Consider the following 18,920-nt stretch of genomic DNA (forward strand, 5'->3'; position numbering starts at 1 on the left):
AAATGACAAAGGACTAGTAAGTAGTAATACTTAATTTTCTTTTTGTACCCAGAAGAAGAGAGAGGCTAAGGACATGGTGCCACAGGGAAGTTGAGGGGGAATATTGGTGTCAGGAGCTAAGCACTAAGCTTGGCAACAAATGAATTAAGAGATAATATCTTTTGGAATGGGGTTGTAGGGAATGGAATGAGGAATTATGGGGATAGGCAGGGATCTCATTAGTAGTCAATGCTTTTATTAACAAAAACTGAGCATGAAATACACTAGCGAACATTGTCTTCTGGCCATACCTTTGCTCTCCATGCCCTCAAATGAGGGAACCAGGCACACACTTTAAAAATAACAGCTTTCAAAGGAACAAGGTGCACAAAAGCATACACAGGCAATCCCAGGAACAGAAATTCCCAATCAAGAAATTTATTTTTGTGTTATTATCACCATGTTGATAAGGACCCATTGGATTATAGATACAAAAAAACAGCATGAAGGTAAAGATTCCATCAAGAGTAAATGATCTTTTTATGGAGAGATCACTTTGCCCCAAAGCAAAATGTTTTTTGAGCTGTTGTCTCGGATAAGAAAAAGGAAAGGATGGTCAACCATGAATCGTGGAGTAATTCTTGCACATCGATTCATCATGACAGCTGCAGTGCCACAAGTTGCTTCTGTGCCTTCTTCGTTAATTTCCACAAAAGCTTTGTGTATAACCTTGGATAGACACAGGTCACTCCTGGCTGACATCCCAGAAAAGTCAGCCATGGATCCATCAAAGGCATCTGACATCCCTAATTTCCGAAGAATGAATTCCATGTCTAAATCTTCCTCCAATTTAAATCTGGGGAGGAAAACTTCTACCTCAGTTTCATCCATCATCTCTGGATTTAGCCAATCTGCTAATTTCTCAGAAGTCAGTTCTTTTCCCAACTAGAAATAAAAAGAATTGCATAATGTAAGTTGCAAAGGATTTAATTCAATTAGAAAAATATTCCTTCACTACCTACTACATGTAGGGTTACAGTGCTAGGTGTTGAGGATCCAAAGGGAGAAAAAAGTTTATGCCCCAAAGGAGCTTCTGTTCTATTTGAAAAGTTAGGAAAGTGAGAAAGGTACAACCAAGACAAATACAAATATTCTCTCCCTTCCCCTCTTTTATACACACATACACACACACACACACACGCACATATAATTTAACTAGAGACTGATACCTCCCCTTTTTTGTACTTTCGTTCAGAGAACCTTAGATTAACAGCTGAAAGGGACCTTAGAGACCAACCAGTATACCCCTCCATTTTACAGATAAGAAAGCTGAGGTTGCTTCAGGTTCTACAGGTGGTAAGAGGCTGTGTCAGAATTCCAACCAAGGTTTTGGACCCTGATACTAAATTCAGCCTTCCTTTCCCCTGATTTTCCTACCCCACAACCTTCTCCTTTAAAAGAATCCATACCATCTTAGTTTAGATCGCAAAACATGTTTCCTTCTCTTACAGTACCCTTTCATTACTATCTTCTAATCTTAAACTTCTCTAACATTTTGAACTCTTCAAAGTACTTTCATCCATTATCTCATTCACTCTTCACAACAGCCCTTTGAAATATTTCAGCCAGATTATCCCCATTTTACAGATAGGGAAACTGGCTCAAAGAAGTTCCATGAATTCCTGGGTAGGCAAAATACTAACTTCTCAAATGGCAAGACTCCACTCAACATGACTTCAGGCTGGGCTTTACCTTCTGCTACGTATTTACAAAACTATGTGACTAATAGTCATGATAAGAGCTCATCTTGACCAGACTGAGAATCAGTCATTGGACTCTCTGGGATGCTAACATGGGAGTTTTCCTCCAAAGAAGCAATCAAAGACAACCTCTTCGAGGCTTGCTGCTGACCTATTTATTTATGCAGAGTTCCTTCTTCCAACATGTCTCTAGGTCACAGAGATCCCCAATCACATCTCCAGCTTTGCTGATATGGTTCCCATTCTGCTCTACCTGTCCATATCAGCAGGATCTGGAAACCAGATTCCCCTACTGCTATAGCAAATCAAAACCCTGAAATGTCAATGGAGGCCATCTGGTTACCTATGACCCTGGATGGGTCCTGCTGCTATAACCTTCCACTGTCAGTCTCTATTCCTGGTGAATTGATCCCCTGAATACCAAGGAGGTTCCTCCCCTCTCCCACCACTACCATACTCTACCTCTTTGTGATATATCACATACAAAGGTACCACTGCAACCTCCAGTCATTGACCTAGACATCTAAGACAAGATGATTCATTTTAAAGGACTTGGTTATTATAGTGCTGCTGCTACTTGTCCTTTGTGTTCAAAGAGGACCATGACATCAGGGAGGTGACGCTGTGACATGCAAGTGAATTGGACTTAAAGTGAGCAAGGGCTGTGCCAAGTCACCATTCTCACTTTCTCCTCCAGAGCCATCTGGGTCCTGTGGCCAAGTATGGATCAGGCCACCTGGAGATGGCCCAGGATGCAATGATATTACAGCCAAAATTCAAATGTAGTGCCTACAGCTCTGTATCAGTTTTCAAAACCATTTTCTGTAAGTAGGTATCAACAATGATACTTCTCTCACCGTTTTTAGATCTGTGTGCTCATCTGGAAGCAAAATGACCATGTCCATTTGTCCTCCAACATAAGGCAGAACTAGGATCTTGGTAAACACTTCTCCTATGTAGGTCATGTGAAATGTAGATTTCTGAAACATCATCTGTACTGGTTTTTGCTTCTCCTAAAAGGAGATCAATAACATGAAATGGAATCCAGGACAACTAAAGGGGGCAGATAAAATCAATACAATGTACTAAAAAAAAGAAGTTTATTTGCACCGTGCTTCATATCTTTAGACTGTAAACCCTCTGAGGGTATAAATCAAGTGTTTAGGGAGTAATGTCTTAATCCCTGGGTGTTGTTTCCTCATGAAGAAATGTGCTACATTTATATTTTAAAAAATATACCTTTTATCCTTTCATGTGAAATAGAGCTGCCATTGCCAGGCATATATGAATAAAAATATCTTTAATACCAAAGCAGTATTTCTAAGGGTCCCTAAGTTTCCTTTTTCTTTCCTTAGGACTTTTCTTAATTAAGGCACTTAATGCTCTCCTGTCTTTTTCATCTCCTTCCTCCAATAAGAACAAGGAAGACTCAAAATTTAGCTCATTCCACAACCAAATATTCAGCTAACCTTCGGTGTGACCAAATTGCATTAATAGTTTAAGTCTTATCTGATATTGAAATGAAAAACTTTATACCCAGTTAAAGGAATTTCATGTGTCACCAAGCCCTGGGAGCCTCAATTTAAAAAAAAAATCCTCCAGAAGCTTTTATTCCTTTCAAATTACACTATTTCTACTCACAAGAATTACCTAGCCATTACATCTTTTTAAGGAGATAACTATTAGGGGAAATGTAGAGAACAGATGAGTCCTTATCTTTCTTTGTCCCCAAACTCTCATATGTGTATTGTATATTTTCTGGAACTTTTTACATTATTCCAATTAGTTGGTAGGTTTTTTTTTTTTATTGTAGAATATCTTTTTTTCTTTTCAATAGTGTATTTTCCCAATTACATATAAAGATAAATTTTAACATTTTGTAAAATAAAATTTTGAGTTGTAAATTTTCTCCCTCTCTCCTTTCTCTCCCTTCTCTCCAAGAGAGTAAGCAATTTGATAAAGGTTCTGTGGAAGTACCCCTGAGATTAATATGTCTGTCTGCTGTGAATAATCTGTGTTCAGTGCACCTGCCTGGTAAGGTAAGTCTTAGAAAACAGATGTATTATCTTAGGGGTACTTTCACATTTCTAATTACTATTTAGTGATATTCTGTATTATATATCATCTTCAATGATGTAGTAAATCTCCCTAGCCCCTATATATTACTTTTCACCATTAACAAGGAAGTTTCTGTATATTAATAGAAAGATTTTCTTTGTTCACAGAACACTGTTTACTCCTTACAACATGAGGTATTAAACAGGTGCTTGATAGTTCACAGCAAATCATTCAGATGAATAATGTTTCTGTGTATATGTGTATATATACGCACACACATATACATATATATCATCCTCCTACAAAGTTTACCCTTTGTTATATCTTTTATCACCTGATGATATTAACTCACATTGATCTCTCTCCTCTAAGACCTTTTCCACTTATGGTCTGTCCTGTAAAATGGGAAGGTTAAATGCCTTTCTACTTCCTGGGCTGAATGATGTAAGTACTTTATTTTATTAAAACATGTATAGAAATGGCAGAGGGACAATGGCTAGTAGGTGACAGAGAAAATATGGAGAGGAAGCATAGTTAAACAAAGAAAAGGAAAAGAGTTAAGTTCAGAGTCTGACAGAAAACAAAACAGACTTAAGTCACTAATACACGATGCTAAACGTAGACCAAAAGATTGAAAGGGAATGTCGTCTTTCATAAGGAAACTAGGAAAAGGCTCCTGAAGGAGGAATAATCTGGACAACAGGAGATCAGACAGATATCCTAACTGAGGAAAGTAAGGGGTTCTGCACTTCTTTGGGTTTGCCTTGCTTATAAATAATTTTCCACATATGTCCTCAGCGGCCAGGGCAAAAGATATTACCAAACTGAAAAACACAAGTTTCAGGGTGTACTCTTCTTCCCTGATTTACCATGGCAAAGTTTACAAGAAAAAATACATACAGGAAAGGTGAGGAAGCAGTCTCCGGAGACTATTGTAATAAGACAGATTCTAAGGTCTTGAGGCGAGGAAACTAACTGCTGAAATGAAAGAACACTGAGCTGTAGGATTGAATTCTTTATTATATCAGAATATAGAGAGAAAAGATTGAGGTACAGCTCTCCTACAGAAGAAGGACAAGGAGGGAGAGAGGAAGAATAGTGACATAAAGAAAAGGAAGAGTTTAGTTGTGCATTGTTAGTCCTTCATCTATATCTTAGGACACAGGGAATATGTTTACCCTTTCCCACCATCCCAGTTGCCCACGAGGTCCCAGAGCATTGGAAACTGCCACTTACTTTGCTGATTTTGAACATCTTTTCTGTTGTATTGCATTCCTCAAATTGTTTTTCCCATTTTCCTTTGAAATAGATGGCATTCACAAGCACCAGAGAGGTGAGTGAATTAATGGAATCATTAGACAGCAGTTCTGCAATCTTACCTGTAAAAGAACATTACAGATCAAATCTAGCATAGATGTAGACGTAATCACATTTAGCTCAAATGAGATAACATCTATAAAGAACATTACAAACCCTAAATAGTTCCAGTTAGCCTTCTCCTCCTCATCATCATTATCATAACAGTGATTATAAAATCTGCCAGGAAATACACTAAGCAGAGTTTTAATCTTTACAAATTAGTCAAATATAATCATTCACCTTCACATAGCTCTGTAGCAGTGATGTAATCTGTCTATTAAATATTACCAAGAGAAATATATATACTAAAATTTTTTTCTTTTTTTTGATGTAATAGAAAAAAATGTCTCTGAATACCATGATCCGCTTGTAAGAAAGAACCATTTCTATCTACACGCTATCCCACTTTTCAAGGAGTGTCTTAATATAAAATAACATTTACAGTTCCAAAATGAGTCATGTAGAGTAACAAAACCCATATGAGGTTTTTGGTATGTTATGATGATACCCCATAAATAAAGAAAGAAACTGAAGCTTAGAAAAGTAAGGAAACTTGTTCAAGCTCACAGAGCTAGGATGTGGCAGATCTTGGATTTGGACTTTCTGACTCCAAAGCTTTTCATTTTTTGTTGATGTAGTTTTTTTCCTTTATATATATTTATTTATTTCACTAAATGCTTCACAATTACATGTAGATGCAATTCTATATTCATTTTTTAAAAGTTTGATTTCTAAATTCTCTCCCTTCCTCCTCTTCCATTTGTCCCCTCCTTGAAAAAATAAGCAATTCTATGTTGATATACAAGTGAAATCATGCAAAATGTATTTCCATATTAGCCACATTGCAAAAGACACACAGACCAAAAAAGAAAGAAAAATAAATCAAATTTCTAAAAGGATACTCCAATCTAAATTCAAAGTTCCTAAGTTCTCCCTCTGGAGGAGGATAGCATTTTTCATAGTGGGTGTTTTGAAACTGCTTTGATCACAGTAACTAAGTTGATAATTGTTACAATATTTCCATTACTGTGTACAACATGCTCCTGAATCTGGCCACTTTGGTTGGTAAGAGTTCATAAAAGATTTTCCATGTTTTTTTAAATCATCCTACTACTTATTAATTATAGCACAGGAGCATTCCATCCCAATCACATACCACAATTTCTCCAGCCATTCCCAATTGAAGGGCAATCCCTCAATTTCCATTGTTTGTTGCTACCACAAAAAGAGCTGCTATAGATATTTTTGTACACAGAGGTCTTTTTTCCCTTTCTTTGATCTCTTTGGGATCTAGACCTACTAGTGGTATTGCTGGGTCCAAAGGTAGGTACACTTTTATAGCCCTTTGGGCCTAGTTCCAAAGTGATCTCCAGAATGGCTAGATCAATTTACTGCTCTACCAACAGTACGCTAGTGTTCCTATTCTTCCACATTTCCTCCAACATTTGTTATTTTCTTTTTCTATCATGTTAGCCAATATTATACACATAAGGTAGAATTCAGAGTTGTTTTGATCTGCATTTCTCTAATCAGTAGTGATTTAGAGCAGTTTTTCATTTGACTATTGATAGCTTTGATTTCTTCTTTTGAAAACTGCCTGTTCATATCCTTTGAATGTTGATCAACTGACTCTATTTTTTATAAATTTTGCTCTGTCCTATATACATTTGAGAAAGGAGACTTTTATCAGAGAAACTTGATGTAAAAAGTTTTTGCCCACTTTTCTACGTTCTTTATAATTTTAGCTACATTAGTTGTTTTTTGGTTTCGGTTCGCGCGCGCGTGCGTGCGTGTGTGTGTGTGTGTGTGTGTGTACCTGCATAAGTTTTTTAATTTCATGCAATCAAAATCATTCAACTTACTTGGCATACTCATTTTCATCTCTTATTTGCTCAAATGTTTCCCTAATGCAAAGATCTGACAGGTACATTTTTACATATTCCTTTCATTTGCTTACGATATCTACTTTGAGGTCTAAATCATTTATCCATTTAGACCTTGTCTTGTAAACACCATGAGATGCTGGTTTACACTTAAGTTTCTTCAAAACTGCTTTCCAGTATTCCCAGCAATTTCTGTCAGATGGTGAGTTCCTGCCCCAAAAGCTTGAACTTTGGGGTTTATCAAACAAGATGTGATCTATTCCACTGATCCATCACTCTCTTATCTACTACCAGATTGTTTTCGTGATCACTACTTTATAACATAGTTTGAAATCAGGGAATGCTAGGCCTCCTTCCTTTGCATTTTTTTTCATTGATTTCCTTAATATTCTTGACCTTTCATTCATCCACATGAATTTTACATTGTTTTTTCTAGCTCTATAAAATAATTCTTTGGTAGTTCATTTGAGATGACACTGAATAAATGAACTGACTCAGGTACAATTGTCATTTTTATTGTATTGACTCAGCCAACCATAATCAATTCATATTTCTCAAATTATGTAGAATTGCCTTTGAGTGGAATGTTTTGTAACTGTATTCATATAAGTCCCTGGCTTTGTCGTGGCAGATAGGAGTATTTAATGTTGCCTGCAATTATTTTAAATGGAATTTCTCTTTTTATCTCTTTCAGCAGGATTTTGTTGGGAGAATAAAGAAATGCTCCTCAGTTATGTGGGTTCATTTTTTTATCCTGCAGCACTGCTAAAGATAATGATTGCTACAATTAGTTTTTTAGCTGATTTTCTAGGGTTCTCTACCATCCTATCCTCTGCAAAGGGTAACAGTTTTGTTTCCTCATTGCCCATTTTTATTCCTTCAATTTCCTTTTTCTTTTCTTATTGCAATAGCTAGAATTTCTAATACAATATGGAATAACAGTGGTGATAATGGACATCCTTGCTTCACCTCTGATCATATTGGGAAGGCTTCGAGTTTTGCCATGTTCAAATGCTTTGTCTTGATTTTAGATAGATATTATTTATGATGTAAAGAAATGCTCCATCGCTGCTGACCAATGGGTTTTAAGGCAATAAATTCGAATCTGGATGAATTATAAAAGACTATTTTAATTAGCATTACATGTGCTTGGGCCAGGTTCTGTTTGATGGCCAAGTTACCAGTCTTTTTAGATGTAAAATAAAACACTTTTTTTCTAAAATAAAAAGAAGAAAGGCTCCGTTGATTTCCAGACTTTCTAGTGTTTTTTAATAGGAATGGGTGTTGTATTTTATCAAAAGTCTTTTCTGCACCTATTGAAATATCATATGATTTTTGTTGGTTTTGTTATTGATATGGGCAATTTTTCCTATTATCAAGCCAGCCCTGCATTCCTGATATAAATTCTATGTGATCATGCTATGTAAACTTTGATATATATCGCTATATTCTCCTTAATAGTGTTTTATTTAAAATTTTTGTATCACTATCCATTAGGGAAATTGGTCAATATTTCTTGGTACCTCATTTATCAACCTGTTGTGTTTTCATGATTTTTCACTTTTCTTTCACATCTTTACTTATTTTTTTCCTCCATCACTCTAATTTGATTTTGAAAATCCTTCTTTTGCTCTTCCAGGAATTTTGTTGGGATTATATTCAAACCCCCCTTTTTCTGACCTTTGTTCACAGTTGTTTTGACTTCGTTGTCTTCTGAATTTGTTTCTTGATTTTCCTTGTCACCATAATAGCCATTTATGATCAAGGTTTTTTTTTGTTGGTTTTTTTTTGCTTATTTTCCACCTTATTCCTTGATTTTCAATTTAATGTCAAAGCTGGACTCTGTTGCCAGCACGATGGGAAGGGGCACTGTGTCCAGCTTCAGGCTTTTTCGTACTGCTTTTTTCAGAGCAAGATCTGGGGGGTTTGAAAGTTTTCATCCTTTCTGGGTGGTATGGTCTGGGGAGAGGTGTCGTTACTTCTCCCTGGTCTACACTGTGGTCTGTACCCCAGCAAGTGCTCCTGATACCTTGGGACAACAATCAATATTGCTCCTCAGGACCCCTGCTCTCTTGGGACCAGAAAAAAATACTGTTCCTCAGGGTCCCCGATTCTTTGGAACCAGAAGGGATACTACTCCTCAGAGCTCCTGCTCCCTCTTGACTGAAAGTGTTCCCCTTCACCCTTGGGCTATGACCCAGAATTGGGTACACGCAACATAGTTGTTCAAATAGCAACTGGGCCTGCACATAGTACTATCACAAAGGTCCCCTGTAATCACTTTCTGACCAGTTGCCAGGTCCTTTACCATCTCTGGATTCAGAGCTCCTGAAGCTGCTGATGCTTCTGTCACCACCACTTAGTCTACCACTAAGTCGTGGACTCTGAGTCAACCTCCATCCCCATGTCACAATCTCTCTTTCAACCCTTTTAAGTTATTCTGGGTTGAAAGAATGCCTCACTCTTAACTTTTGTTGGCTCTGCCACTCCAGAGTTTAATTGGAGGCATTATTTTAAAGTTGTCATAAGGAGATGTTGGGAGGGCCAAGTTGAGGGTTTTCTTTACTCTGCCATCTTGGCTCCACTCCCAAGAAGTTTCCAAGCCTTCTTTCACTATACCATATGTTGAAAGAAATACTTTATTAGTACAAAAAATTCTCTGAGGTTCTACAAAATACACAGCCCTAAAATAGTATCCTATTTACAGAACATTTTACTTGTAATTTATAGGATAGTGAAAATGAGTCAATTTAAATACAGTCGTCAGAATAAAATACATACAACATGAATAAGAGATACATGTTAATACGGATATTTAAAAGACACAGAAGGACAAGAGAATAATGTTCTATATGGGCTTGAGTGAGGATCTGGTATCATTGTTTGAGTGGATGGGAAACTGCAGACAGCACCATAAAATTAGAAGCCTCAGACTCCTGCAATAGGAATGTTTATCTGAGTCATTCAACCAAATGAAGAATAGATTGTGGTTGGAAATGATTCATTCTACACACTGATTACTACATTAGAAAACATTATTGATACTGTGGACGCTGAAAGTCAGAGGAAAGGCAAAGAAAATTTAATCCCATTTAATGGACATGTTTTTTCATCCTCTTTTACTGCTCAGAAAATAATTCCTTTTTTATTCTTTGCAAAAGAGTCATCAAAATCAGAAGCCACCATCTCTCAAATAGCTAGAAAGAAATGCCATGACTTCTTACCTTCAGTCTTTTCTTCTACCCACTTATTTATATGCTTTCTTGCTTCCTCAGGAGCATTTGCAAAGTCAAGTTCTTCCATATTTGAATGGTAGAATCTCTGACAGGATTCCTTAAAAGACTGAACAATAAGATAAACACTATAACCAAGTGTCACGAGTCCAAAACTAATGTCACCAAAGCACAGCCATCTAATTGTGGACCCCTTCTTCATAACAGCCATAAACTTGTTACAGATCACCATATACTGACCCTTCAACCTTTGTGCTTCACTTGGATGAACTTAAGTCTTTAACTTAACTTGAAAATTGACAGAGCTTATTACGTACCTTTGAGTTTTATTAGCACAAAAAGATCATTTAAAAAGTAATAATTATGGTCAGGAAACCGAAGGAAAAACTAATATGCCAACTTCTAATAAATCAATAAATTTGCCATTTAAAAGTCAACAGTCAGAATGAGATGATTAATCCAGAAACTCATTTTCTATAGCATCACAAGATCATAGATTTACAACTAGAAGACTTTAGGAGGCGTCTAGTCTAACCCTTCTATTTTTACAGAGGACAAAACTATGGCCCAGGGAGGTGACTTGTCCAAATAGCAAGAGGTAAGGTGAGATTTCAGCTCTCATCATGCTGTGGCCACTGAACAATGCCATTAATCCTTTAAAATATAGAAAATAACATTATGTTCTGGGGGTGAGCAACTTTTTCAAATTGTTCAAAATGAATTTTTATTAACATGGCAACAGATGAGATTCTCTTGCCTTACGAGTCCTTCATTTCTCTTTAACTTGAAAGTTTTCTTCATTTTCTTAACTTTATATAAGGAAAAATAATAGATGGACTTACTGGGATAAAATCATGAGTCTTTTCTCCAAAGAGCCGGTTAGCAATTCTTAGCAAGCATTGACTATCGGATTTCTTAGTTCCTGCAAGAAAAGACTGGAAACTCTGGTGGACATCTATACTTTTGTTTAAAGAAAGAACCTGTTTAGAAAAAAAAAAAGTACAGCTTTAATACTGTCTACCTTTCTTTAAAAACAAAAAAAAATCTTCAAAGAAAAATCAAACGAAAGGTCTAGAGAGACTGAGGACTTTACAAAAATGAGATTTAAGGATATCACTCACCTATTCTATAAGCTTCAACAGCTCCCTATTGGCTTAAGGAACACATACAAGTCTTTTCTGTTCAGTATTTAAAGCCTTTCACAACCAGGATCCAACCTACCTTTCCTTTCCCAATAATGTTTTATACATTATTGTATTTCTCAACTCCCCCTCCTCCTCTGCCATTTAAACTGGTGGTCTTATTATTCCTCACAGCAAGGTAGGAAGGTAAGATTATTCTGCATCTTTAACCTCCTGAACATTTGTACCCAGAATGCCCACTGTGCACAGCATAGAGTAGTTAGAAGCCCAACACATTCTATTCCATTTCTTCTCACTCTCTATCTCTGCACTATTGACAAAGTTCTCTTTTTGTGATCAGGTCTGCTGAGGTATGGCTTTGGAGAGGTACAGCAAGTTTCATACTGTTAGTTTGTATTCATTTTGTTTTGTTTGTTCTCTCTCAGTCCCAAGTACCTGTTGTATCTGTGCAGCAGTATTTCCCTTGGCCCCATCTAAGACCATAGCCAGGGCACAGTAGAGACTCAGGGGAGAATAAAACACATTCCGTGAACTATCTTCTTCACTAACTTTTTTAAAAACATTCAAGGTAAAGGTGTTGGTTGCTTCAGAGAGAGCATCCATTTTGGCACACCTAGAAAAAGAAGACAAAGAAATACACTACATGAATACGAGACACTTCTGTGTGCATTCATCCAGTCCATTTTCAGTCTAGATCATCTCCAATGATACTTCTTCAATATCAATAATGGAGTGCATTTACATAGTGCTTTCATGTCTGCAAGGTAGGTGCTATTGTTATCTTCACTTTACAGATGAGGAAACTGAGGCAAACAGAGGTGAACTGACTTTCCCATGATCACAGAGCTAATAAAGGTCTAAGGCTGGATTTGAACTCAGGTCTTCCTGACTCACAGTCCAGCACCCTACCCACTGCACCAAGTAGCTGCCTCCCCAAAATAATAAACAATAGCACAGCAGGAAAGCAGATAAATTCAGCTTTTCTGGTTATCATTATTATTATTATAACTGATGTCTACAGAGTGGGTTTTGATGTTTAAAACAGACTTTCCTATAAATTCCTTGCTCCCCAGATAGAAATATGACTAATTAAAAATATTTTTTCTGGTCTCCTAAACAAATGATCTGCTTTCCTGTTTCTGTGCATATACTCTTGATGTTTGAACCTTCTGCCTAGAATGTCCTTCATGCTACCTACATACATTTCTGTCAAAGCTCATTTCAAATGCTATCTTTACTACAAAGCTTCCCCAATCACCTTCGTCAATGAAGGTCTCTACAGGAGCTCCTACAATTCCCTGCAATAATTGCCTGGATCCGTAATCCAGTACTTATTCCAAAATCCTTTCTCTAGTCATGATTTGTGTATTTATGGCTTATCTGAGGTCTGTTCTCAAAAAGCAAGGGCTCTTTCTTATCTAGTCTTATACCCCTTCCCTCTTATTCCAATCTATCTCCCTCACCCTGATTTCACTTGCCTATCTTTATAATCCTCTACTCTGACCTTAATAATGATTCCCTAAAGAATTAAATCACCTCATTCCTTGAATATTTTTCACTGCCAGCTTCTTCAACCTTAAATCTTAGGTAATTGTAACCACCCAGTTACTGAATTTCTGCTTACAAGTTGATGAGAAAATATAGGATAAAGTCATAAAATGTGCTAATTTCATCTTGCAAAAGAAGGATCTCTGATTTGTTCAGGTAGGTGAACTCTTTCCTCTAAGTTGATAAGTTCTAAGGTATTGCTTGACCCAATCAGAGGTTGTCTTTTCGTCAGTCAATAAACATTTATGAAGTGCCAATAGGAAGCCAGACAGTGTGCTAAGTGCTGAGGATACAAAAAAAGGCAAAAGATAGTCCCTGACCTCAAGGAGCATACCATTCAATGGGGAAGTCAAACAATATATGCAATAATGTGGATGTAAACCAAAGAGGAAAGGCAATAAGAGAATAATAAATAAACAAAAGAAACAAGTAAATGAAAGATTTCTTTGGGATACTCTCCAGCTATCAATGTTCTTTTTAAGCTATTCCTAGAACTGAGGCCAATATTCTAGATGTAGTCTGACAAAAATCTGAAGACACTAGAATTAAGACGGTTTGAGAAAGACTTCCTTTAGAAGATGGGATTTTATTTAGGACTTACAGGAAGTCAAGAAAGCCAAGAGAGGAGGCTGAGGTGGTAGCACATTCCAAGAATTTGAGATACACAGAAATATCTCTACTTCTTACTAAGGCTAACCCTTCCTACTATGCCCTTAACCCATCTCCTGCCTCCTCCAAGGCTTTCCTCTATCAACCATTCCCTGTCTTGTGTGCATTTGCAAAATCTGTTTCTCCCCTGGATTCTTTCTTTCTACCTGCTAATACACTTGGTTCTCCCTAATCTGAAACACACAGAATAGCAACTTCACAGAAATTTTTCTTCAGCTTTCTACCTCTCAAAGTACTCACATCTATGTCCACTCTTTCAATGTTGAACTTCTTTAAAAAGACTGCATATTGAATGTCACTACTTTCTCATCACCAACTTATTTCCCAGCTGTTTAACAGCTGAACTAAATCTCTTCTAGTCTTCTGAAAATGCTTCCGAATTCTCAACTTCCATCCTTTTTGACCTCCTAAACTTTGACCTAAGTATGTCACTTAGCTATTCCCATCTTCTAAACACTCTGTTTGCTTGGATTTCATAACATCTCCTACTTCTCTGTTCTTTCTCTATCCTCTTCCTTACCCCATAGTGTAGACATTTTCCAAGATCCTTTCTTAATCTTTTTATTCTCTCCATGTGCTCTCTGTCCCTCTCCCTCAGCAAATTCAACCACCTTCAGATATTCAACCCTTACCTCTATAAAGATGATTCAAAGCCCCTGTAAGTCTGCTTTTCACAGGCCCCAGCAGATCCAATCAAATGTCTATCAGAACAAGTGATGGGACACCAGAGCTGAACGGTTATAGACCAAAAAGGTCAGTCACATAGTGAAGTTTTCCATTAGTGCCAACCAATCAAAGAGGGCTGAAATGGAGCAAAGTTCCAAACAGGAAGGTGAGATAAAAGCTGGCTGAGCCACAAGTCAGGATTCATGACACCACAATAGAAGTCTATGTAACCAGTTTATAGAACTAAAGTGGGAAAAATAGGATCATTAACTGGAGAGAAAGTGTAGAGTCAAAACCAAGATGTAATTAGGTTAACACGAAGTCTGGCAGGCAATAAATATTTAAGTTCTTTTACTACTACATGCCAGAGGTGGAGGAAAGGGAGGCTACCTGGTGCAGGGGCAGGATGAACTCCTGCAGTAAGGTGGAAAATTATGAGGTGCTTCCTCTGGGTCTTTCTTAAATATAGAATCTAGGAGGATCCCTACTACGTTCACCTGAAATTGTCCAGAAATGTTCACCTTTTCCAACAGGAAATAGGAAAATGTAAAGAATAAGCATTTATATAGCATCTACTATGTGTCTGGCACTGTTCCAAGTGTTTTACAAACATTATCTCATTTGATCCTCACAACTACCCTGACAGCTATGATGTGTTATGACCGTCATTTCACAGTTGAGAAAATCGAGGTAACATGACTGCTCAGTGTCACCCAGTTAGTGTCTGAGTTCAAATTTGAACTCAATCAAGACTTCCTGATTCTAGACCCAGCACTCTATAAACTGCACCACCCAAATGTCTCAAAGTTCAACCAGAGGCAGGGAGGGGACCAAAAGACAGAGGGTACTGAAGAAGTACAAGAGTTGATTTGATCTTGTAGGAAGATGAGTTTCTGAAGATAATGATGAAGTGTAGATGAGCAGTCAGTGGAAAAATGGTAGCACAGATGCCAAGCACTCAGATAAGGGAAGGGGAGCTCAGTGGGCTCAGCTATCTGCAGATTTTAAAGGGCCAATGCCTTACTCAACCCAGGTCTCTGAGAGCTACAGTACTGAGATCATTGGTGAACATGGCTTCCCAGAATGGCTGAGTGAACTCACTTAATTACTGGCTCTGATAGTGCACTGTCAAAATGCCTGTGGATGGTTTAACAGTATTGTTCCCCATTGGCAACTAGGTGGCACAGTGGAGAGAGGACTGGAACTGGTATTGGGATGACCTGATCTCAAATCCTGCCTCAGACACTTACTAGCTATGTGACCCTGGGTAAGTTATTTAACCTCTGTGGGCATCACTTCCTCTATAAAATGGGGATAATTATAGCAATTGTCATACAGGGTTGTTGTAAAGATTACATGTGAAGATATTTTGGTAAAGTTTTTGCATACCTTGAAGTGCTATGTATGTATTACTGTTACTGTTGCCACTGCTTTCATGACCACTCCTTTTTCCAATCCCCACTACTTTTGTCTGCTTGTCTTCTTTCTTAACTTTTACTTCTTAAATTCACTTTTTCTTTCTTTTAGCTCCTGTAGGTCTTCCCATATTTCTTTACAAGAGGCAAAAGAGGGAGGAAGGAGGGAGATGGGGGCAGGCCTCTTATAGGAATCAGATGATCCTAGTAGCACTTTCTTTCCACCATGGCAATCCAACAATTATACTTAATAATACAAAAGCATATATTTAGATAGTGCCCTATGATTTGCAAATCATTTCACATAAATTATCTTACTTATCCTCAAGTTAAACTAAAGATGTATAGATGAGGATACTGAGGCTTGGGGAGTGGAATTCCTCTGCTAAGTAGGACACAGCTATTCAGTATCCGAAGCAGGATTGAGCCTAGACTCCACACCTAGCACTGTAATAGGAAAGTGAGACAAAATAGAGTTGGCCCACAAGCTAGCATTCATGAAACTCCAGGTCTCTGCGCTCTTGACCAAGAGGAGGCTGGATGACCACATGTCAGTGATATTCTAAGAAGGATCCTTGTTTGGTCTTTGGTGTCTCTTCCAAGCCTGGGATTCTATCTTTCTGACAATGCACTTTCCATGCTGGGAGCCCTGCATAGGACAGCTTACAGATGCCACCTGCTGGGAGTTGTGGTGGGCTGCACCAAGTAATTCACCAAAGGGGCAATGATAGGACAGGAGGCCAATAGTATGCGGAACTGTGGACACCAAATAACTGCACCAATCTCTGGGAAAGGGTTGGTCATTGGCAGGAAATGACTTTTTAAATATGAATTCTGATAAGAGTTCTTGCTTACTTCCTTTGATCTGTACATACTGCTTTCCCACTCCCTTCTTTGAGCTCTGTGAGCTGTGTACTTGCAAGAAGTATTGGTAATGACACAAGGGGTTATATAATTGTATCCTATCATGTAGTGACATTCCCAGAATTTGGGGGTACAGGAAATTGCCAAGTCATGTGAGAAATTTCCCAATGATAGCATGATGACTTCTGACACAAAGCTTAGGATTTTATTAGGCACTTGGCAAATAATTATTAAATGATCATTGCTTCAGAAAGAATAATATAAGCACACTGACAGTGCCAAACTTGAGAAGCTGGCAAGGACCAGAAGTAAGTTACTTCTGAAGAACAAAGAGCCAAAAGAAATGAGTTCATGATGGAAAAAAGAATGGGCAGGTAAGAGAATATCTTGTTTAAACTGGAAATGGGACACTCATACCTCTCCATTTTGCAAACATTGAAGCCCACTGATAAAATGTAGGATACTGTTTCAATCCACCAATCCTACCATTGAAGAGATGGTAAAACACTTTCTCAATGAAACTTTTCTTGCCTATCAATTCCAGTCCCTGCTCAAATACTGGGTAAAACTCAGAGTAAATTCTGAGCCTCAAATCTCCTCCCTTACCAAGGTCATGACAGAACCAAAATATACTCTTCCCATCATGATAAGGATTAGAAATTTTCAAAGGAACACCATAGATAAAGATCTAAAAAATCTTTGGACATAATTGATTTGATTTCTCCCTGATGATTCAGAAGGAACTTCAGGATCATTGTCAATACCAATAATCTTTATACAGAAATGAAAAAATGTATAAATAGGGTTTAATTGGTTTTTGTATCTATATTAATTAGGGAAATGGGTCTATAATTTTCTTTCCCTATTTTGGTTCTTCCTGGTTTAGATCTCAGAACCATATTTGTGTCATAAAAAGAATTTGGTAGGACTCCTGTTTCACCAATTTTCCCAAATAGTCTATATAGTATTGTAATTAACTATTCTTTAAATGTTTGATAGAGTTCACTTACAAATCCATCTGACCCTGGAGATTTTTCCTAGGGAGTTCAATAATGAATGTTTTGTTCAATTTCTTTTTCTGAAATGTGATTATTTAAGCATGTTATTTCTTCTGTTAATCTGGGCAATTTATTTATTTTTAAATATGTATCCACTTCACTTTGTCAAATTTGGGCAAAGTAATTTCTAATTATTGTTTTAATTTCCTCCTCGTTGGAGGTGAGTTTATCCTTTTCTTCAATCAAATTGAACAAAGTTTAATCAATTTTACTGTTTTTTTTAATCAAACCAATTTAGTTTTATTTGTTATTTCAATAGTTTTCTTAATTTCAATTTCATCAGTCTCTCCTTTGTTTTTCAGTATTTCTAATTTAGTATTTACTTGGGGATTTTCATTTTGTACTTATTTTAGCTTTTTCAGTTGCATACCCAATTTACTGATCTCTTTTTCTCTGTTTTATTCATGTAAGCATTCAATGATATAAAACTTCCTCTAGGAACTGCTTTTGCAGCATCCCATAAATTTTGGTAGGTTGTCTCATTATTGTTATTCTCTTAAATGAAGGTTTTGACTGTTTCTATGATTTGTTGTTTAACCCACTCATTCTTTAGGATTAGATTATTTAGTTTCTAATTAATTTTTGATCTATCTTTCCATGGCCCTTTATTACATTTAACTTTTATTGCATCATGATCTGAAAAGGATGCATTGACTATCTCTGCCTGTCTGAACTGGATTGAGAAGTTTTTATGCTGTAGTACACGGTGAATTTTTGTGTGTGTGTACTCCTGAGAAAATGGTATATTCCTTTCTACCTCCATTCAGTTTTCTCCAGAGGTTTATCATATCTACCTTATCCAGAATTCTCTTCACCTCCTTAACTTCTTTCTTGTTTATTTTACGATTAGATTTATCAAGTTGAGAAAGGGGGTTGTTGCGGTCCCCCACTAGTTTAGTTTTGCTGTCTATTTCTTCCTCTAATTCCCTTTACTTCTCCTCTAAGAATTTGGATGCTATACTACTTGGTTCATATATGTTTAGTAATGATATTACTTCATTGTCTATGGTGCCTTTTAGTAAGATATAGTTTCCTTCCTTATCTTTTTGGATTAGATCTATTCCTGCTTTTGCTTTGTCTGAGGTTAAGACTGCTATCCTTGCTTTTTTTTCTTACATCACCTGAAGCATAATATATTCTGCTCCAACCTTTTACCTTTACACTGTGTGTATCCCCCTGTTTCAAATGTGTTTCTTGTAAACATCATATTGTAAGATTATGTTTTTTAATCCATTCTGCTATGCACCACTATTTTATGGCAGAGTTCATCCTATTCACATTCACAG

At 37.0% G+C, this 18,920-nt stretch overlaps 1 protein-coding gene across 4 annotated transcripts in view; it reads right to left on the reverse strand.

Annotated features, from left to right (window-relative positions):
* Positions 1-401: 401 nt before the first annotated feature.
* The window catches only part of LOC140501433 (serpin B6-like), a 40,115-nt gene continuing 21,596 nt past the window's right edge, over positions 402-18,920 (reverse strand). For all 4 annotated transcript variants that reach the window (XM_072605021.1, XM_072605024.1, XM_072605025.1 and 1 more), the window contains exons 2-7: positions 11,850-12,027; positions 11,115-11,252; positions 10,264-10,381; positions 5,034-5,176; positions 2,597-2,752; positions 402-924 (exon numbers count right to left, since the gene is read on the reverse strand). In XM_072605021.1, the coding sequence (XP_072461122.1) occupies positions 520-924; positions 2,597-2,752; positions 5,034-5,176; positions 10,264-10,381; positions 11,115-11,252; positions 11,850-12,027 (1,138 nt within the window). In that variant the 3' untranslated portion in view covers positions 402-519. The remainder of the gene's footprint in view (positions 925-2,596; positions 2,753-5,033; positions 5,177-10,263; positions 10,382-11,114; positions 11,253-11,849; positions 12,028-18,920) is intronic.

Source organism: Notamacropus eugenii, chromosome 4 (assembly GCF_028372415.1).
Source record: "Notamacropus eugenii isolate mMacEug1 chromosome 4, mMacEug1.pri_v2, whole genome shotgun sequence".
Taxonomy (NCBI): Eukaryota; Metazoa; Chordata; class Mammalia; order Diprotodontia; family Macropodidae; genus Notamacropus; species Notamacropus eugenii.